Here is a 20327-nt window from a genome sequence, read left to right on the forward strand (position 1 = left end):
GTAGGCAGTAAACTGTTTATCTCGGCTTGTTTGTTCATATTCTACCTTAATACAATTAGCAACTGTAGACTCTCTTTGTGTTTCTGTTTATCTTGTTTGTCTGGTTCATGGTTGAAACTTTAGTTATCTTATTTTGCAAAGTTTATAGGCCAAGATATATGCAGTGCTTAATACAGTTGGAAATATAAATGGTCAAAGAATAATCTCTATCAGAGTTTCTAAACTATAGAATTTCCAACAAGGGAAGCTCAAAAGTTGTGTCTCCATTTAAAAATTATTGATTTGGTTTATGAATTCATCCATGCTGCAGCCCAACTCATCTTTAGCTCTACAGCCCTTTCAATATCTGCACTCTTCTAATCCACTTCTTTCCTCCTCTAGGTTGCTCCTTAAAACCAAGCCATTAACCATTTGTTTTTCTGTACCCTAGTGCAGATTGGCATCTTTTTTTAAAATTTGGTTTGCTAACACCATTTACCTATGAAAATTATGCTATATAAATAGAGACACTTACTGACTCTGCAATGGAGTTAAACATGATACAAGATGGCATAAAGAGGGAAAATTATTAACACTTACTTCCTGAACAGTCCCTCAGCAAAGAAAAGTTGCTTCCATTTGTGGGTTCAAATATGGTTGATACAGATAATTCTACAGATGGCCCAGGTTGACCCTGACAAGGTAGGTGGGAAGTTTGTGAGATAGTGCACTCCTTATACTCTTATATAATATTTGTGCACTCCTAATATAGAAGAGAAAGAGAGAAATTGCCTTTTAACTCACGAGAGAGCATAGGCTATCAACTTTTTGCTGTTGATGTTTCTGTAGCAGGCAATTTCTTTTTACGAGGTTGAGTTGCTAGCTCGACACTCAACCCAGCACGGAAGGAAAGTGTGCCAGGGAGCCAGCTGGATTGGAACTCGGGAGCCTTCACTCTGAAGTCTGGCACTGATGCCACTACGCCACCAGTCGGCGGACATTCCTAATATATAGTCTTGAAATTCTCAACGCTATGCCTAACATTCTTTCTCCACTTTGCGTGGTCATAGGCCAGCCAATCTCAGGAGTAGTTGGGGATGCTGCATTTCCCCACGGTGGCTTTGAGCACAAGTTTGATTGTTTTCCTGTGATAGTAGAACTAAAGTCTCTGCTTTGGAAAATTTGTGTTAGGCATGGGAATGATGTGGCCTGTCCTATTGGAGCTGAGTGTAACTCTTATCCTTTCAGAGAATTTGCAGGACTGTGCAGAGGCAGCAGTAGTAGTATTTTCCAAGTGTCTTGTGATGCCTGGTAATCCAGGTCTCAGGAGCACAAGGAAGGCGGTGATCACTACCTGCCAGATAAGGAATTTTGTGTTAGTTTGGAGGTCTGGATCTTCAAGTACCTCTTCTCTCAGCAGCCAAAGACAGTGCTAGTGCACTGAAGGCAACGATGAATTTCATCAGTCTCATATCCAGAGAAAAGGCCTCTTAAGATACAGGAAGTGGGTCAGGTTTTCCCCAGTGTGATGTTGTTAAAGTTTGTTGGAGGACTTTATGTTGCGGTCAGAAGAGTTTTGTAGAGGATGAATCAGCTTGACTTTGTATTTAGCCTCCAACCATGCATGAGTATACGCATTACCTGCATACTGTGGCGCAAACACTGTGGCTCGGTTGATATTCCTCCATATGATTACTCCATTCTTAAACTTTATATCCTTCCAAACTACCATTCTACTTCCAAAGTATCTTTCCTCTCTGAAGTCTTTTACCATTCTGCCACCATTTCTACAACTCCAAGCTTTGTGTCCTGCCCTAGCACATAAAATTCCTTAACCAGACATACAAAATTCTCCTGATTTTGGTAAATTACAATCCCTCTTCATTCTCAGTCTGACTGCAGTGTTTAACATTACTCAAGAAAAAAAATGCTTTAAATCTTTCTACTGTCCACATCAGTAGGACTTTCCTCACTGTGTTCCATTCAAATGCATACCATCATAATCAGATTATCAGATGCAAACTGTTCAAATTGAATGGGAAACCCTACAGTTTGAGTTATCTCAAACACATCTTAACAGATCAATAGAACTAAAATACAGCACTTTATTCACACTAAAAGTGTAACAAATGCCTCATGGCAAAACAAAGACACTGCTGTGCTTTTTCACCCTGACAATTTTAGTGTACCAAATCTTGGGCTGTAGTGCACTCTTGTGGTGGAAGTAAGGTATTGTTAGAACATAAGTAGATGTACTGTAATTTTCTTAAAGCCAGTAAACCTGTCAGGACTTGCTGGTTATTGCAACAACCCATTTTAAAAGGCAGGCAAGTAACCTTTTAAATAAAAAAATTAAATTTTAGTGTCACTACTAGTGGGGAAAAATACTTTGAACATTATATGTTGGTTTACTTAAAAGCTCATTACAGATTTTAGGACAAAAAAAACAGCAAAGACTAACAACTTAAAAAAAACAGAATTCTAACCAACAGAATATCAAAATTAAAAAATCATAAATGAGGAAGTGAACAGCCACCGCCTCTGAATTTGCATTTTGTTATTGAAATAACAATGAAATGTACTTCTATTTGTATCTCCATGGTCATTATTAGTAGAAGTAATTGATGTGATTAACTGCAAAAGGTACACATCTACTTTCCATCATAGAATACAAATAAGAACAACAGGCTTGAATTCCAGTAACTTTTATTTTTAAATATTGCTATGCCATTGAAGAGTTATTACATTGGAGCATATTCTTGTTGCTAAGACTGTCATTGAAATAAAATCATTCTACATAATGCCCTGGCCATGTCCATAGTGTGATCAGGTCCATATTTTCATTTTGCTCCCTCAGTTGACTCAGCAAAATTAACCCTGGGAGTGATTCTCATGAATACACTATATTTTCTGGATATTCCTCCACTTCCCAAATACATTTAAGGCTTGGACACCCATATTTAAAACTTCCTTTTATCAACAAAACATAAAATGGACATATCACACTATATTGTGTGTGTGTGTGTGTGTAATTCCACAAAATCAGAGGAAGCCTGGTGAGGTACACATACGTACACACACACACACACATTTTTCATTTTAAAGAAATGAAATATCACCTCCCATTATAGTCTGAGATAGAATTTTTGCTCAATCCAAAGGAAAGCCTTGATGGGGCCAGTGAGTGGGTTTCCATTAAAAGCGTTCCTTGAATCACCTGAACACATTGCTCTTTCAGTGCTTGAAACAGGTACTCTGGTCCCAGATTTGGTCACCTCTGAAACCTGTGTTATGCCCTGGTTTAGATTTTTACTGCTATGCTGTAGGTATTTCATTTTAGCAGTTCTATAAAAGCAGTGTGTTCTGCTTTTAGGATGTTTTAGTTTCAGCTAAAAGATAAGAGGCTACGATGTTCAATTCAGGAATTCAGTCAGGATGGAGGAATCAGGAGAAAGTTCAAAACAGCAGGGCGTTGAGAGATTTGTGATGGACAGTGTGGTTCAAGGGTCTTTTTGGCGGGAGCTGTGGAGAAGACAAGAGGGAGGATGACTGAGGATGCCGTGGGAAGGAACATTCCTGTCGCATAAGGTGCTTTGAGCAGATGAACAACTCCATGGAAAAAGAGCTGACACTCCCAAGAGAGAACCTGTTTGTTTGAGATGGATGTCGAGCGAAGTTCAGAATGGGGTGCGTGCTTTCACACGGACCATGGGTCCAGCACGCGAGTAAAAAGACAACTGCAAGATGAGCTTCAATGATGTGCACATTTAGACTTGTTTACTGTAATGGGCCCTTCTATTTTCTCCCCCCCCCTTTTCTTTTTTTCCTACTGACTGTTCGATAAAGCTGAAGTTTGTAAATATACTTTCTTTATAATGTTATGCGGTGATTGTCTTCTTATTTCTTGCTGACTGACAATTGGCAGTATTTGCTCAAATCGCGGTTTCTTTAATCGGAACATCACAATGTTCTTGTTTGGTTGAACCCCAAATTACACTGATCCTAGACACCTATTGATAATGAAAGGTGGCCTTCTCACCGCTGAGTCCCGTGGCTGTTAGCAGGGCCGGCTAACAAGCCAAGTTTCGATACGAGCCTGGTGAGGGGGCTTCACATGCAAGATGCAGTCAGTTACAAACAGACTCTAAAATTTATTTCACAATAGTGTAATACCAGGTCTTCTTGCGATCCCCATGATTAAGTATACAAAAAATACCTCATAATGCCTGTCAGAAATATTTACAATGAATTATTCTACTTTGAACTGAGATATTTGACTGTTTCAAAGACAATTGTTAACTATGAAGTAGAAAACTTTTAACAGTAAGGAAATATTAAACCCTCAATTCACAATAAGAAAAACTGGCACCCTTATGACTTTTCAGACAATTGGATATAATTCTCATTAACACTCAAAGACATTCCAAAACATGCTACACAGTAACTGCTCTGCCCGTGACCACAAGAAACTGCAGAGAGCTGTGGACACAGCTCAGCACGTCACTAAAACCAGTCTCCTCTCCGTGGACTTTGTCTGCACTTCTCGCTACCTCGGTAAAGCAGCAAACATCATCAAAGATCCCACCACCCCAGACTTCCCAACTTCTCTACCACCCCCCATTGAGCAACAGACATAGAAACTTGAAAGTACCAACCACTAGACATAAAGACAACTTCTAGCCCACCATTATAAGACTTTTGAATAATCCCCTAGGTACGATAAGATAGACTTTTGACCTCACAATCTACCTCATCATTGGCCTTGCATCTTATTCTCTACCTGAACTGCACTCTCTCTGTAAATGTAACACTTTATTCTTCATTCTGTTATTGTTTTACCTTGTACCACCTTACTGCACTGCTGTGATGAATTGACTTGTATGCAAGATAAGTTGTTCTGATGTATCTCAGTACATGCCACAATGATAAACCAATTTACCAAAAATAATTTCCCCAGTGAACCTGTTGAGTTGAGTTCAGGAAAAGCTAGTATACAAGCACTTTTGGCCTTGGCTCTGGCTGTGGCTGTACACCTCACACACATCATGAACTGATGCACAAGCCAAATGCAAACAATCAGGATTTATAACCAACCAGATGCCAAACTAATCGGAGTTTTAGTGCATTATGTAATTAACCTCCCGCAAACATTTGATTAGTATTGGCCACACTGCAAGATTAACTGTTGGAGAACAACATAAACACAAGAGATTCTGCTCAGCCTGAAGTCGGCTCCTTATTCCTCTCCATTGATGCTGCCTGACCTGCTGAATTCCTCCAGCATTTTGTGTGTGTTTGAGAATAACATTTGTTTAAGTTTCTTCATCCTGTCAGAAGTCTACATAATTGGTTTGTTTATAACACCATAACACATAGGAGCAGAATTAATCTATCTGGCCCATTGAATCTGCTCTGCTATTCCATTATGACTGATTTATTTTCTATCTCAACCCTAATTTCCCACCTTCTCCCCATAACTTTCGCCACCCCTACTAAGCAAGAACCTATCAACCCCTATTTTAAATATACCCAATGACTTGGCGTCCACAGCCAGCTGTTAAAATCACTACCCTCTGACTAAAGAAACTCCTTCTCATCTCTATTCTAAAGGGACAGCCTTGTCTTCAGAGGCTGTGCCCTCTGGCCTAGACACACCACTATAGGAAAACATCCCGTCCATATCCACTTCTAGGTCTTTCAATATTCGATAGGTTTCAATGAATACCAAACCAACCTCCCCACCCCCCCATTCTTCTAAACTCCAATGAGTACAGGCCCAGAACCATCAAACATCACTCATACATTAACTCTTTCATTCCTGGGATCATTCTTGAGAACTTCCTCTGGACCCTCCCCAATACCAACACATCCTTTCTCAGATAAGGGGCCTAAAATATTCAAATACAGAACTTTACAAAGATATTCAAAAATAGAATGTTTTTGTATTAAGCATCAGCTTAGGAGGAATGCAGAAATAAATTAATGACCGCTCACACTTTCCAGGATAGTTAACTTCCAAATAATAGAGAGCCATCTTTTCTGCTTGATATACAACTGCACTTCTCAAGAGAATAAAAGATGCATCATACCTCATTGATCATTTGTCCTAAGTTTTCCCGACACTGGAATGGCCTCCTAAATCCAGCAATAAACATAACATTATTTCAAATGAAAATATTGTAAAATCATACTGATTATCAGAATAAAATGTTAGTTAGCACTGACTTTAATCCACTCAAATTGCAGTAATGGAGTGTTTTGGGGGCTATGATGACACCAGCTTGGTAGAAAATGGCTGAATAAACTGAACTCATTGCATTTTCATGGAGTGGGTTCAATTAAGATTCAGACTACGTCCACACTATGCTGGATAATTCTGAAAACGCCGGTTTCAAGTAAAAACGATAGGCGTCCACACTAAGCGTTTTTCAAAATATCTCCGTCCACATTAGACGAATGTTTGGGCGAATCTCCCCCTACTGGGCATGCGCAGGACACACAGAAAACAAGCAAAGAGGAAACGGTATATTTGGTGCGTGTTTGTCCAGTTACAGAGTAGAAAAACTTTAAAGGAATTGCTCTTGGCTCTCACGCAGGAGGACTTAAAACTAAAAAAAACAAATACTGGAGTGTATGGAGGCAACCGACAGGGAGTTTACGGACAGTATGACCTGGCTGACGACGAACATTGGAAAAACTGACTAACTCTGTTGCATTAATAAAGCACCTTGTTAAATATATAAAACATGTCTGCATTAGTGTTATTTTGTATTTCCATACAATGTTACATTAGGCTGTTACACATCTATCGTCAGAGAAGTACTTGCATAAATAGGTAAACCACCTTCATACAAGGACAGAAAACAGGGCAAAGTGAGTATACTTATTTATTCAGTAAGCTATGGGTCAAAGTATTTCTGGCTTCAGTCTCGTTGCCGTCTGTTCTGAAATTGTCAGGTTCTGCGAAGCGCAGAATCAAATATTGCTGTGATGATTGTATGCTCTTGTATCAATTGTTTGACGACAATAAAATAGAAATAAGAATAATAAGAAGAAAACAATTAAATGCCGCGCTGTCGCCATCTGTTCCGGCACGTCCTGACAGCGCTTTTAAAAAGCTCCGGTTACCCCGTACACACTGCAATGGATGTTAGGCGTTTTCAGATTTATTCACTCTGGAGATCATTTCTGAAAATCTCCGTTTTCGGGGGCTGAAAACGCCGTTTCAGTGTGGACGGAAGGTCAAAACGAAGAAAAAAAAACTTTGTTTTCAAAATTATCCGGTGTAGTGTGGACGTAGCCTCAGACTAGGGCTTTTGAAGTGTTGAGGCTTGTTTTTAAGTGCAGTTTCAGTAACAAAGATGGGTATTAGCAAAAAGAAATTAACAGTGGACTTGCCCTCTTGACTCGCTTTCATATTTAGTTGAACTGAGATGAATACTTACTCTCACTGAAAGCTATTAAGATCATCATGTATCGTCTCAGGAAATAAGTATAAATCTATGACAGATACAACAAAATGAAATTGTTCTCTCTCTCTCTCTCTCTCTCTCTCTCGTTGAAACTAGGTAACCCTACTATTAGAAACCATAGAAAGTTAAGATTATTGTATCTTAACAGTATTCTTATAACACGTTACATTATTTTACTAGTACTTTTAAATTAGCATATGGTTTGTATTGGCAAATGGTGTTTGGCCCCTAATTATGCAAATAGAAGAGTACTCACTGTTTATCATATTGGGGGAAATATAATTTAACATTTTAGCATAATTTAGAAATTAATACCACATAACAATAAAAATATATACATTCAACAAAATTTGTATTCTCACCTGTCTATTTTTATTTCTACAGTGACTGTGAATTGTGCTTCACTGTCAGGCAGATATGTGGAAGGAACGATCACATAATTGCCTTCCAACAGAGTGCAAAGTTGGGTTACTTCCTGTGTGTATCGATGAGGCACACAAGTCACCACTGGCTCCACAAGCTGACAAGATGCTTGATTTACATTTTTACTGTTGTGGACCTGTGCAATAAAGGCAATACACACAAATCTCAGAAGGGATGTACTGTCATTGGAGAGAGTCCAGAGGAGGTTCATGAGGATGATTCCGGGAACAAGGGGAAAACATGAGGAGCGTTTGGCAGCTTCAGGCCTGTACTCACTGGAATTTAGAAGAATGCGGGGGATCTCATTGAAACCTAGTAAATGTTGAAACAACTAGATAAGGTGGATGTGGAGAGGATGTTTCCTATGGTGGGGGTATCCAGAACTGGAGGGCACAGCCTCAAAATTGAGGGGTGGCTCTTTAGAACAGAGGTAAGGAGGAAATTTTTTTAGCCCAAGAGTAGTGAATCTGTGGAATGCTCTATCACAGACAGTTGTGGAGGCCAAGACCATTGGTATATTTAAAGCGAAAATTGATAAAGTTTCTGGATTGGTCAGGGCATCAAAGGTTATGGCGAGAATACAGATGTATGGGGTTGAGTGGGATCCAGGATCAGCCATGATGGAATGGCGGAGTAGACTTAATGAGCTGAATGGCCTAATTCTACTCCTATGTCTTACGGTCTTAAAAACAGGCATCACCAGTTAATACTGAAGCAGTAACTTCATAAACTGAGGATGAAAAAACCAAGGAGAAATTAGTAGTGCAAAACTCCAAAAGGAATTAAGTACAGTAGGAACACACACAAAATGCTGGAGGAACTCAGCAGGCCAGGCAGCATCTGTGGAAAAAAATAAACAGTCAGCATTTTGGGCCAAGACCCTTCAGCAGGACTAGAAAAAAAAGATGAGAAGTGAGAGTAAGAAAGTGGGGGGAGGGCAGGTGATAGGTGAAACCGGGATTGGGGGAAGGGAAGGGTGAAGTAAAGAGCTGGAAATTAATTGGTGAAAGAGATAAAGGGCTGGAGGAGGGGGAATCTGATAGCAGAGGGTAGAAGACCATGAAAGAAGGGGGAAAAGCACCAAAGGGAGGTGATGAGCAGGTAAGGATATAAAGTGAGAGGGGGAAATGGGAATGGCGAATGGTGAGGTGGGGGGGGAGGGCAGCAGTAATTACCCTAAGTTTAAGAAATCGACGTTCATGCCATCAGGTTGGAGGCTACCCAGATGGAATATGAGGTGTAACTCCACCAACATGAGCGTGGCCTCATCATGGCAGTAGAGGAGACATTGGATTGACATGTCAGAATGGGAAGAAGAGTTGAAATGGGTGGCCAGCAGGAGATCCCGCTTCTTCCGGCAGACAGAGCGTAGGTGCATGGGGAAGTAGTCTCCCAACTCACCGATATACAGGAGGCCACACCAGCAGCACTGGATACAGTAAATGACCCCAACAGACTCGCAGGTGAAGTTTTGCTTCAGCTGGAGGGACTGTTTGGAGCCCTGAATTGTAGTGAGGGAGGAGGTGTAGAGGAAGGTGTGGCACTTGTTCTGCTTGCAAGGGTAAGTACCAGGAGGGAGATCAGTGGACAAGTGAGTTGCGTAGAGAGCAGATCAGTCCACTACAGCAGATCAAAATGGCAGCAATGTAAACTCAAAAACAATAGGATTCAAATAATCTGATAGAAGCTGTCTGCTCAACAATTAAACATATTTTCTTCAAAAATTCTAGAGGATTTATTATAACTTGCTGTGGAAACATTTAGCAGTTTTCTTTTATCCACCTCAGATTTCTATTGTTATAAAGGAAAGCAGTATGTATTTCAAGATTAGCAATTCTACTCACTCTAAATTCAATAAAATTACTTTCAATCAATGATGCTTTCGATTCCAAAATAACACAGTATGAGCCCTTCGGCTGACAACATTGTGCCAACCAATATAAACCTACTCCACAATCAATCTAACCCTTCTCTCCTCCACAGCCCATAATCCTCCAAGTCTCTTAAAGATCTCTGTTGCATCCTGTGGCCACGAAGGATGCAAAGATCATTGTCAACACCCCAGCAATCTCATCTCTCTCATCCAGTAGTAACCTGGGATATAGCCCATCCAGCCCCAGAGACTTAAGCTATTCTAATATTCTTCAGAAACTCCAACACAACTCTTCTTTAATCTCTACATGCTCCGGCACATTAGCCTCTCCCTGGTGAATACTGCAGTATTCATGAACGATCTCCCCTACCTTCTCCTACTCCAGGCACACGTGGTTCCCCCCACCCCAACTTTTATCTCTGAGTAAACCTATCCTCACTCTAATCATCCTCTTGTTCAAGTACATAATGCCTTAAGGTTTTCCTTAATTCTATTCCCCAAGACCTTCTCATGTCCCCTTCTAGTCCTTTCGAATCTCCAGTCTGGCCAGCCTATAATTAAGGACCCTCATCTGAGGGTTGCTCCTAAACCAGAAATATTCTTTCTGCTTCCTCTTGACTAAATGTTCACCTCCCTTGCCAACCGTGGTTCCTTTATCCTACTACTATCCTTATCCTCAGTGGAACAAACTTATTCAGAACCCTACTCAAGTGCTCACTAAGCAACTTCTACTTTCTGACTTATGGTCCTATGTTTCTGCCTGATAACATCATAATTAACTCTCCCCCGATTAAATACAAACCCCATTTCCAGAAAAGTTGGGATATTTTCTAAAATGCAATAAAAACAAAAATCTGTGATATGTTAATTCACGTGAACCTTTAAAAGTACAAAAGTACAAAGATTTTCAACACAACAGAAATTCTGCAGATGCTGGAAATTCAAGCAACACACATCAAAGTTGCTGGTGAACGCAGCAGGCCAGGCAGCATCTCTAGGAAGAGGTGCAGTCGACGTTGTCAGGCCGAGACCCTTCGTCAGGACTAACTGAAGGAAGAGTGAGTAAGGGATTTGAAAGTTGGAGGGGTAAAATAGAACACAATGTTGTTTGTCACAATGCATTATACAATATCTGCAAACCATCTAGAGCATAAATTCTCTCAACTTAAAACGGGCACCATTTAAATCAGTCAAAAACACACAAAACATCAAGCATTATGAATACCAATGTCACAGTGGCCACTTACAGCAGCTTAATGCTCCATGTATTTTGCATACAATTTTATATATGACTAACCTAACCAGTTTATCTAGATTTGGAGCCAGCCTTGCTAAAATGTTTGAATTTATTTTCAAACTCTGCTGCTGGCCTGCCCAGTTCACCTGAAATCAATGCCACGGACTTTTCTTCCTAGCTTGGGATTGAAATGTTTGTTTACAATGAGATTCTTTTCAAGGAAAGCATTCAAAAAGATACCATCTACATAGATTTATCTGGGCAACTGGCTGAAGTAAACAGTTGGAGAGCAACTGCCAGAGAAGCTCAAGAATAACACTTGGTTTGCCACAACATACTCAAAATTTAACACATAGGTGGGCCTGCTTTTGCTCATATGTGCCATGATTAGTAGAAACTATAATAATAAAAGAGTAACAGTTCCAAAAACACACTTGATAGGAGAAGGATCTCCCCCTCCCCCTCCCACTTTCAAATCTCTTACTAACTCTTCCTTCAGTTAGTCCTGATGAAGGGTCTCGGCCTGACAATGTCGACTGCACCTCTTCCTAGAGATGCTGCCTGGCCTGCTGCGTTCACCAGCAACTTTGATGTGTGTTGCAAGAAAAGATTTTCAATAGTTTTACTGACCAACTTAATTGTATTTTGTAAATATAAACAAATTTAGAATTTGATGGCTGCAACACACTCAACAAAAGTTGGGACAGAGTTAAAATAAGATTGAAAAGTGCACAGAATATTCAAGTAACACCGGTTTGGAAGACTCCACATTAAGCAGGCTAATTGGTAGCAGGTGAGGTATCATGACTGGGTATAAGAGTAGCGTCCATCAAAGGCTCAGTCTTTGCAAGCAAGTATGGGTCGTGGCTCACCCCTTTGTGCCAAAATTCGTGAGAGAATTGTTAGTCAGTTCAAAAGGAACATTTCTCAATGCAAGATTGCAGAGAATTTAGGTCTTTCAACATCTACAGTACATAATATTGTGAAAAGATTCAGAGAATTCAGAGACATTTCAGTGCGTAAAGGGCAAGGTCGGAAGCCACTGTTGAATGCGCGTGATCTTCGAGCCCTCAGGCGGCACTACCTAAGAAACCGTCATGCTACTGCGACAATTATAGCCACCTGGGCTCGGGAGTACTTCGGAAAACCATTGTCACTCAACACAGTCCGTCGCTGCATCCAGCAATGCAACTTGAAACTGTATTACGCAAGGAGGAAGCCATACATCAACTCTATGCAGAAACGCCGGCAAGTTCTCTGGGCCCGAGATCATCTCAGATGGACCGAAAGACTGTGGAACCGTGTGCTATGGTCAGATGAGTCCACATTTCAGCTAGTTTTCGGAAAAAACAGGCATCGAGTTCTCCGTGCCAAAGATGAAAATGACCATTCAGATTGTTATCAGCGAAAGGTGCAAAACCCAGCATCTGTGATGGTATGGGGGTGCATCAGTGCCTACGGCATGCGTCAGTTGCTTGTATGTGAAGGTACCATTGACTCTGAGGCGTATATTAGGATTTTAGAGAGACATATGTTACCATCAAGGCAACGTCTCTTCCAGGGACGTCCATGCTTATTTCAGCAGGACAATGCCAGACCACATTCTGCACGGGCTACAACAGTGTGGCTTTGTAGACACAGAGTGCCTGTGCTTGACTGGTCTGCTGCCAGTCCAGATCTATCTCCTATTGTAAATGCATGGCACATCATGAAGAGGAGAATCAGACAACGGAGACCACGGACTGTTGAGCAGCTGAAGTCTTATATCAAACAAGAATGGACAAAATTTCCAATTGCAAATCTACTACAATTAGTATCCTCTGTTCCAAAATGATTAAAAAGTGTTATTAAAAGGAAAGGTGATGTACCACAACGGTAAACATGCCTTTGTCCCAACTTTTGTTGAGTGTGTTGCAGCCATCAAATTCTAAATTTGTGTATGTTTACAAAATACAATTAAGTTGGTCAGTAAAACTATTGAAAATCTTTTCTTTGTACTTTTGTCGGTTAAATAAAGGTTCATGTGATTTAAAATATCACAGACTTGTTTTTATTGCATTTTGGAAAATATCCTAACTTTTCTGGAAATGGGGTTTGTACTTTCCCCATATCATCTGTTCCAATCCTCGTTCATGCCTGTGCTAAAGGTCATAGATGTGTGGTCACTATTGCCCTCCCACCGAGAGATCTATCACCTGACCAGGTTCATGACCTAGTACCAGATCCAGTACAGCCTCCCCTCTAGTTGACACGTCTACATACTGTACCAGGAATCTTTTTTGGACACACCTAAAAAGTTCCACCCCATCTAAATGTTTTGCACAAAGGAGATGCTAATTGATATTAGGGATGCTGAAGTTACTCATGACAACAACCCTGCTATTTTGTTCCTTTCCAAAATCTGCTCCTCAGTGAGCCTGTTGCCATGCGGGGGGTATGGAATATTCTCAAAGGAGTGATTACTCCCTTCCAGTTTCTGACCCACTCACACTGACTCAGTAGATGGCTCCCCCCACCCCCCACACACGCCATCCCTTTCTGCAGCTGTGATTCTATCCATGATTAGCAATGTCAGTCTCCTCAGAAGGTCACACATTCCTCAGAAGAGATACCAATGATCCTCAAATCTGAGAATTTGTCCCCTGCACGAACAATTCAACCATGCATTCACCTGCCAAAGTATCTTCCTCTTACTGTTTCTGGCACAAGGGACAGTCAGCAATCCATAGATTACTACTTTACAGGTCTCACTTTTTAGCTCCCTTCCTAACTCCCCATGTTCACTCTTCAAAACCTTAACCTTTCTTTTTAAAAAAAAAGAGCCATGTCATTGGTACCAATGTGTACCCCAACATCTGGCTGCCCTCCCTCCCCCTTTCAAATGCTATGGACACTACCCAAGACATCTCTGGCCCAGGCACCCAGGAGGCAACATCCATTTGGGAGGCACATTCTTGTCCAGAGAATCTCTTGTCTGTTCCCCTAACCAGTGAATCTCCAACAACACTGCTTTCCTCTTCTCCCCCTTCCCTTCTGAGCCACAGAATCAGATTCAGTGTGAAAGGCGGTCCCTGCAGCTTTCCCATATTAAGATCCCCTCCCCACCCCAACAGTATCCAAAGTAATATACTTGTTACTGAGGGGGAAGACGTAGGGGAACCTACTCTGACTGCCTACTGTTTCCCTCTCCTGATGGTCACCCAGCGACCTGCCTCCTGCAACCTAGGTTCCCGAATGACCTAGAGTTAATCAGCTCCAGTTCCCTAAAGAGGTCTGCAGGGAGTTGAAACCGGAATCACTTCTCTGTTCCAAGATCTCTTTTTCAGCCCAGTTATATTTCCAACATCATGCAAAATAGATTACCTGATAAACATGGAAGCCTATTGGCAGAAACTGTCCATCAAAATTTTCCTGGCACAGTGTTATCCTAACATTTCCAGTGCCGGTATTGGAGAGGATGGAGAATGGCAAGTGTGGATTAGTGCTGTATGTCTGGAAGTTCCTGCTTCCACCAGCACTCTTTCCTTGGATCCATGAATCAGTGAAATGTATCATCTCCCACTCCCCTTCAGCACTTCCCGCTAACTTGGTAAGTGGATGAGCTGTTTTCATTGCACTGAGGGTAGAAAACATCTTACGAATGTCATTTTTTTGATACCATTGCAAACAATTGTTTCACACAACACATGCAACATGTTAAGTAACTTGAAGTGTGAATTTATATCCCCACTTGTTAATAAAAAATGAAGTGCTATTTTCTATCATTTCTCCATAAAAACGTCCATATTGTTTATTCTGGCATCATCCTGACATATATTCTTTATTTATGCCAAAACTCTGGAGTTTAAGAAATAGAATTGGTTCTTAATTATCAGTAGCCTATAGTCCAGCTCCAATAATATTAAACAGATCCTGAACAGAAACTGGAATTGATACTATCATCCTTTTATTAATCCAACTACAGTGTTTAAAAAATAAGCAATTATTCCAGCCGTTATTTCAGCTGTCTGTCTGTGCAACTGGATCTCTCTGTTCTTACCTCAGTGAAACTTTAGATGTTGAAAATGCACGCAGTAGAAATTCTCCTTCTTCATCTTTCATGAATGTACTGGGGATTACTAGATAGTAGCCAGGTGTAAGGTCACAATGCAATTTTACTTCCCTGTCATACGTATGGCATTCTGTTGAAATGGTGGGTGGTTTGGCAACAGTTTTCTGCAAATTAAATCGTTTTTTCTCCACCTAAAATTTCACAGAACAGAAAGGGAAAGGATGATCAAGGCCATATCCTGCACATTAAAATAATCTACACTCAGCTCCTGACCAGGCTTTACATCTTCCTCTGAAAGATCGGTTATGCTGCACTTGGTGTATTGCATGCAGTTCTGGTCCATAAGTAAAATTTGATTGTGCTGGAGAGTGCAGAAGAGATTGATTGGGTGTTACCTGAATTGGAGGACTTTAGTTATTGAAAAATGCAGACTTGTTTTACCTGGAGTGAAGGCGGCTAAAAGGGTGATCTGATAGAAGTATATAAGGCAAGGAGAAGCACAGATAGGTAAAATAGTTAAAGTCCTTTTTCCCCATGGTAGGGATATGAAAAACAGGAAGGGACAGATTTAAGCTGAGAACAAGGCATTTTTAAATGGAATCTGAGGGAAACGAGTTTTTTTTTTAAATCAGTGAATGGTTGATAACTGAAATGCACTGCTGAGGAGGTGGTGGAATCAGATGCATTTAAATGGCACAACGACAAACACTTAAATTGGCAAGATCCTAATGTGGGCAAATAGGATTAATGCAGATTGGTAAAACAGCACGATGGGCTGTAAGGTTTGCTCTATAACTCCAAGTGAAAAAAAGCATTTTTGCTCTGCTTCTATTCAATTAGCAGCGCTAAACTTAAATTTACTCTTTTGAAAGTTTAGAAACATTTTACTGCTATATTAGAACAAATGACAAAAGTGATGGTTTCGATCTACATTTACCAAATAAATATTTACTTCTGGCATGAGCCATCTGGTTTGGTCTACAAGTACCTTCCACACATGTAGTCCTATTGCATGGTAACACTTCCGTCGGAGGGCATCTGCAGCAAGCCTTTCGTTACCAGGACAATGCACAGGAACATCCCGGGCCCGACATGTCTTGCCAGTTTTATTGCTTGAATCGAGTTTTTTTTGTAAAATTGTGATGACTATTTCACCTGGATCTAGAATTCGCAGCCAGAACTTAGGATTACTATAGAAACTGCTGTTATTACGGCAACCACCAGCTGATTGGCCTTTCACCCAGTCTCCTGATATTTGTAGTGTATGGCACAAAATTTTACCTAAAAAAAATCAGAACAGGAAGACTATTACGTATATAGCTGGTACACAATTCCTTGGTGTTATCATTTCAGAGGGCCTGTCCTAGGCCAGCACTCAAGTCCAATTATGAAGAACAAACTGCAGCATCTCGACTTCCTTAGGAGTTTGCAAAGATTCGGCACATCATCTAAAACTGTGACAAACCTCTATAGATGTGTAGCGGAAAGGATCTTAACTGGCTGCACCATAGCCTGGTAAGGAAACACCAATAGTCTTGAATGGAAAACGTCCCAGTCCATCATGTGTAAAGCCCTCCCAACCATTGGGCACATCTACATTGTCACAGGAAAACAGCAACCATTATCAGGGGCTCCCACCGCCCAGGTCATGCAGTTTTCTCACTGCTGCCATCAGAAAGAAGATACATGCACCTCAGGACTCACACCAACAGGTTCAGGAACAGTTATTATCCCTCAACAATCAGGCTCTTGAACCACAGGGGATAACAACTCAAATTCACTTGCCCCATCATTGAAAAGTTCCCACAACCAATGGACTTGCTTTCAAGGACTCTCTGTCTCATGTTCTCGGTATTTAATGCTTGTTTGTTTATTATTATCATCCCTTTCTTTTTGTATTTGCAGTTTGTTGTCTTTTGCACACAGGTTTAACAATTATGTTGGTGTAGTCTTTCATTGATTCTTTTATTGATCATTATTCTATGATGGATTTACTGAGCGTGCCTGCAAGAAAATGAATCTCAGCATTGTATATTTTGACATACATGTACGTCCATAATAAATTTAGTTTGACATGTACATGTACATCCATAATAAATTTAGTTTGACATGTACATGTACGTCAATAACAACTTTAGTTTGAATTTTGAACTCAGCACAGTATTACTACTGGTTTTTCCATTTATTGAACATGAGTGCAAACATTTACAAAGTTGTCATTATGGCATCTGCGGAGAACAGAATATCTTACTGATCACATACTATTCATATACTTCGATTATTCAAAATAATGATTAGTAAATAGGAGATGATTTCACCCACTATCTCTTTCAATAGATATATAATTAATCCTATTGCCATGTTCTTTCCTAATGACTCCGCAACATTACACCCAAATGTTTTCATTATTCCCCCAGGATTTAAGCTTATATCCTTTAGATTGCATCCTACTGCTAATTGGAACAGATTCCTATTATGTAATCTATGCAGCTAAGAATCTTTCCAAAAAATGCAACTAATCCTCTACATAAACTTGTAAGGGAAATTACACTAGCACAGGGAGAAAGCTGTCTAAAGTGGACAAAGGAAAATGATTTACAGGTAAGACACTTGTCAGCGGCAGACATTTAAAGAGACAATTCAGAATTTCCCACAACAATGCATCCCAAATGAACAACTCTTAAGGAGGTTGAACCAACCAAGAAACCTGGAGAGTATTAGTTTGGGAGAGTAAACATGAAAGGTGGCAAAGGTTAATGGCAAACCCAAAGATTTGGAATAAATTCAGAAAAGTGGGACTATAAATTCAGAAAAGCAGGATACTTGGTAGTGTGGAGGAGCAGAGGGATCTGGGGGTACATGTCCACAGATCCCTGAAAGTTTTCTCACAGGTAGATAGGGTAGTTAAGAAAGCTTACATTGTTAGCTTTCATAAGTCGAGGGATAGAGTTTAAGAGTCGTGATGTAATGATGCAGCTCTATAAAACTCTGGTTAGGCCACAGTTGGAGTACTGTGTCCAGTTCTGGTCGCCTCACTATAGGAAGGATGTGGAAGCATTGGAAAGGGTACAGAGGAGATTTACCAGGATGCTGCCTGGTTTAGAGAGTATGCATTATGATCAGAGATTAAGGGAGCTAGGGCTTTACTCTCTGGAGAGAAGGAGGATGAGAGGAGACATGATAGAGGTATACAAGATATTAAGAGAAATAGATAGAGTGGACAGCCAGCGCCTCTACCCCAGGGCACCACTGCTCAATACAAGGGGACATGGCTTTAAGGTAAGGGGTGGGAATTTCAAAGGGGATATTAGAGGAAGGTTTTTTTACTCAGAGAGTGGTTGGTTCGTGGAATGCACTGCCTGAGTCAGTGGTGGAGGCAGGTACACTCGTGAAATTTAAGAGACTACTAGACAGGTATATGGAGGAATTTAAGGTGGGAGGTTATATGGGACACAGGGTTTAAGGGTCGGCACAACATTGTGAGCCGAAGGGCCTGTACTGTGCTGTACTATGTTCTATGTAAATGATAATACAAGAGAAAATGTGTAGGAGGTCAAACTGTCAAGAAACAAAGTTTAACATTGAGAGCTTCATTAAATATATAAAGAAAGAAATCAAAGTGAACATGGGCCCCATTGGTCATTCAGTTGAGGAGGAGGAGATGGCGGTGCAACGCAGCGCGCGCGGCCTCTCCAGTGAATGATATCTGTAACCTGTCAAGTAGGGAACCGTGCACAGTTCTGATTTGATGGAGACAGACGTGAGAGTACGGAGGAATATCTGGAGAAATTTCTGAAATGCCCGCTTCGCTGCCACTATGTGGTAACCGGAATCTCCGGAGTAGAAGGCCCCTAATCCTCAGCTTTGTTTGTTTCAGCGGCCAGGGCCAGGTCAAAGGCGCTTGGCAGAGGATGGCGCTTGGGAGGCTGTATTGGAGGGGCTGGTCGGATGGACGGACTCGGTGTCGGCTGTGGTTAGCTGCTTCCAAGGCATCGGCAGTTGTCGGCGTCTTGGAGGTTTATGGCAGGGAGTTTCTCCCTTTTGCTGCTTGCTATTGGGGACTCAGGAATCGATCGGGACTTGAGACTTTTTTTTTTACCGTGCCCACGGTCTGTTCTTTATCAAATTATGATATTGTTTTGCACTGCTGTAACTATATGTTTTAATTATGTGGTTCTGTCAGTGTTAGTCTTTGGTTTGTCCTGTTTTCTGTGATATCACTCTGGAGGAACATTGTATCATTTCTTAATGCATGTATGCATTTCTAAATGACAATAAAAGAGGACTGAGTGTTCGCATAATCTAAAAAAATGGTTATGGGGAATAAAGTAAATGCACAGAAGTTAAATGTATATTTTGCATCAGTATTTTACAGCAAAAGTGACTACAGATATCCCACTGATGCTTTTCACTGTATCTCAGTACATGTGACAGTAATAAACTAATTTACATGCAGTGCTACATTAATTCTTAGTAAGTTCACCACATTCATAAAACATGCTATCAAGTCTATTAAAAGCCTTAAATGAGTATTGTGGTAAGATTTAAAGCAGCTGAATAGGTTAGTTTTCTATTTCTTAAAGACTCCTTTCAAACTTTCAAGTGATAGGCATTTATCACTGCCCTTTAAGAGCCTCCAGTTCTTTTTCATTCATCCAGTTGCATCAATCATTTAAGCATCTCATCCTACCTGTTAGAAGACTGAGGATATGTCCATCTGTATTTATTGGATAACCAACAGTCACTTCATCAAACTCCCATAAAAACTCTTGCTCCTCCACCCAGAACTCTCCCTCTTCTGCCAAAGACATCAACTGTGCAGCCACAGCTACGTCAACTTTGTTCCAACCATCACCCCTATTAACAAAAATAGCACCAATTATAAATAAGTTATGTTTATAATGAACAACCTGTTCATCTAGTTTAACATAAAAAATTAGTGTAGACTTTAAGATTTAAGAACTCTAGGTGGAACAGAGGGTTTAAAGGTACGAATTCAATTTCAATGCCTCCTTACTTTTGTGTAATATTTGATTTTAGTTATATTAAGATCATGAAAATCTTACATCACTAAAGGTGAGGAACAATAATTGCAGAATGGTTGGGAACTGGGAAAACGATAGGAATGTCCAGATAATTAATAACTTGTACTGCTTATAGGCATGAGAAAATAAAGATTGACACAGTTTTACTTTCTGAGATGGATAGGGGAACAGAAATCCCAGTTCTGGTTGTGAAGCTGCTAAATTCAGCAGAACAGTTGAGGCAGCAAAGATGTACTCAAGAGAAACG

General features: G+C 40.5%; 1 protein-coding gene across 5 annotated transcripts in view; it reads right to left on the minus strand.

The window, feature by feature from the left end:
* The window catches only part of capn10 (calpain 10), a 42433-nt gene that overhangs the window by 2241 nt on the left and 19865 nt on the right, over positions 1-20327 (minus strand). For 4 of the 5 annotated variants that reach the window (XM_072255190.1, XM_072255193.1, XM_072255192.1 and 1 more), the window contains 6 exons: positions 19726-19892; positions 16024-16316; positions 15024-15226; positions 14348-14600; positions 7814-8010; positions 6069-6114 (listed from right to left, as the gene is read on the minus strand). In XM_072255190.1, the coding sequence (XP_072111291.1) occupies positions 6069-6114; positions 7814-8010; positions 14348-14600; positions 15024-15226; positions 16024-16316; positions 19726-19892 (1159 nt within the window). Of the gene's footprint in view, positions 1-579; positions 743-6068; positions 6115-7813; positions 8011-14347; positions 14601-15023; positions 15227-16023; positions 16317-19725; positions 19893-20327 lie in introns of all 5 variants that reach the window. The other variant, XM_072255191.1, reaches the window with a different exon arrangement.

This window comes from Mobula birostris, chromosome 4 (assembly GCF_030028105.1).
Source record: "Mobula birostris isolate sMobBir1 chromosome 4, sMobBir1.hap1, whole genome shotgun sequence".
In the NCBI taxonomy this organism is placed as follows: Eukaryota; Metazoa; Chordata; class Chondrichthyes; order Myliobatiformes; family Myliobatidae; genus Mobula; species Mobula birostris.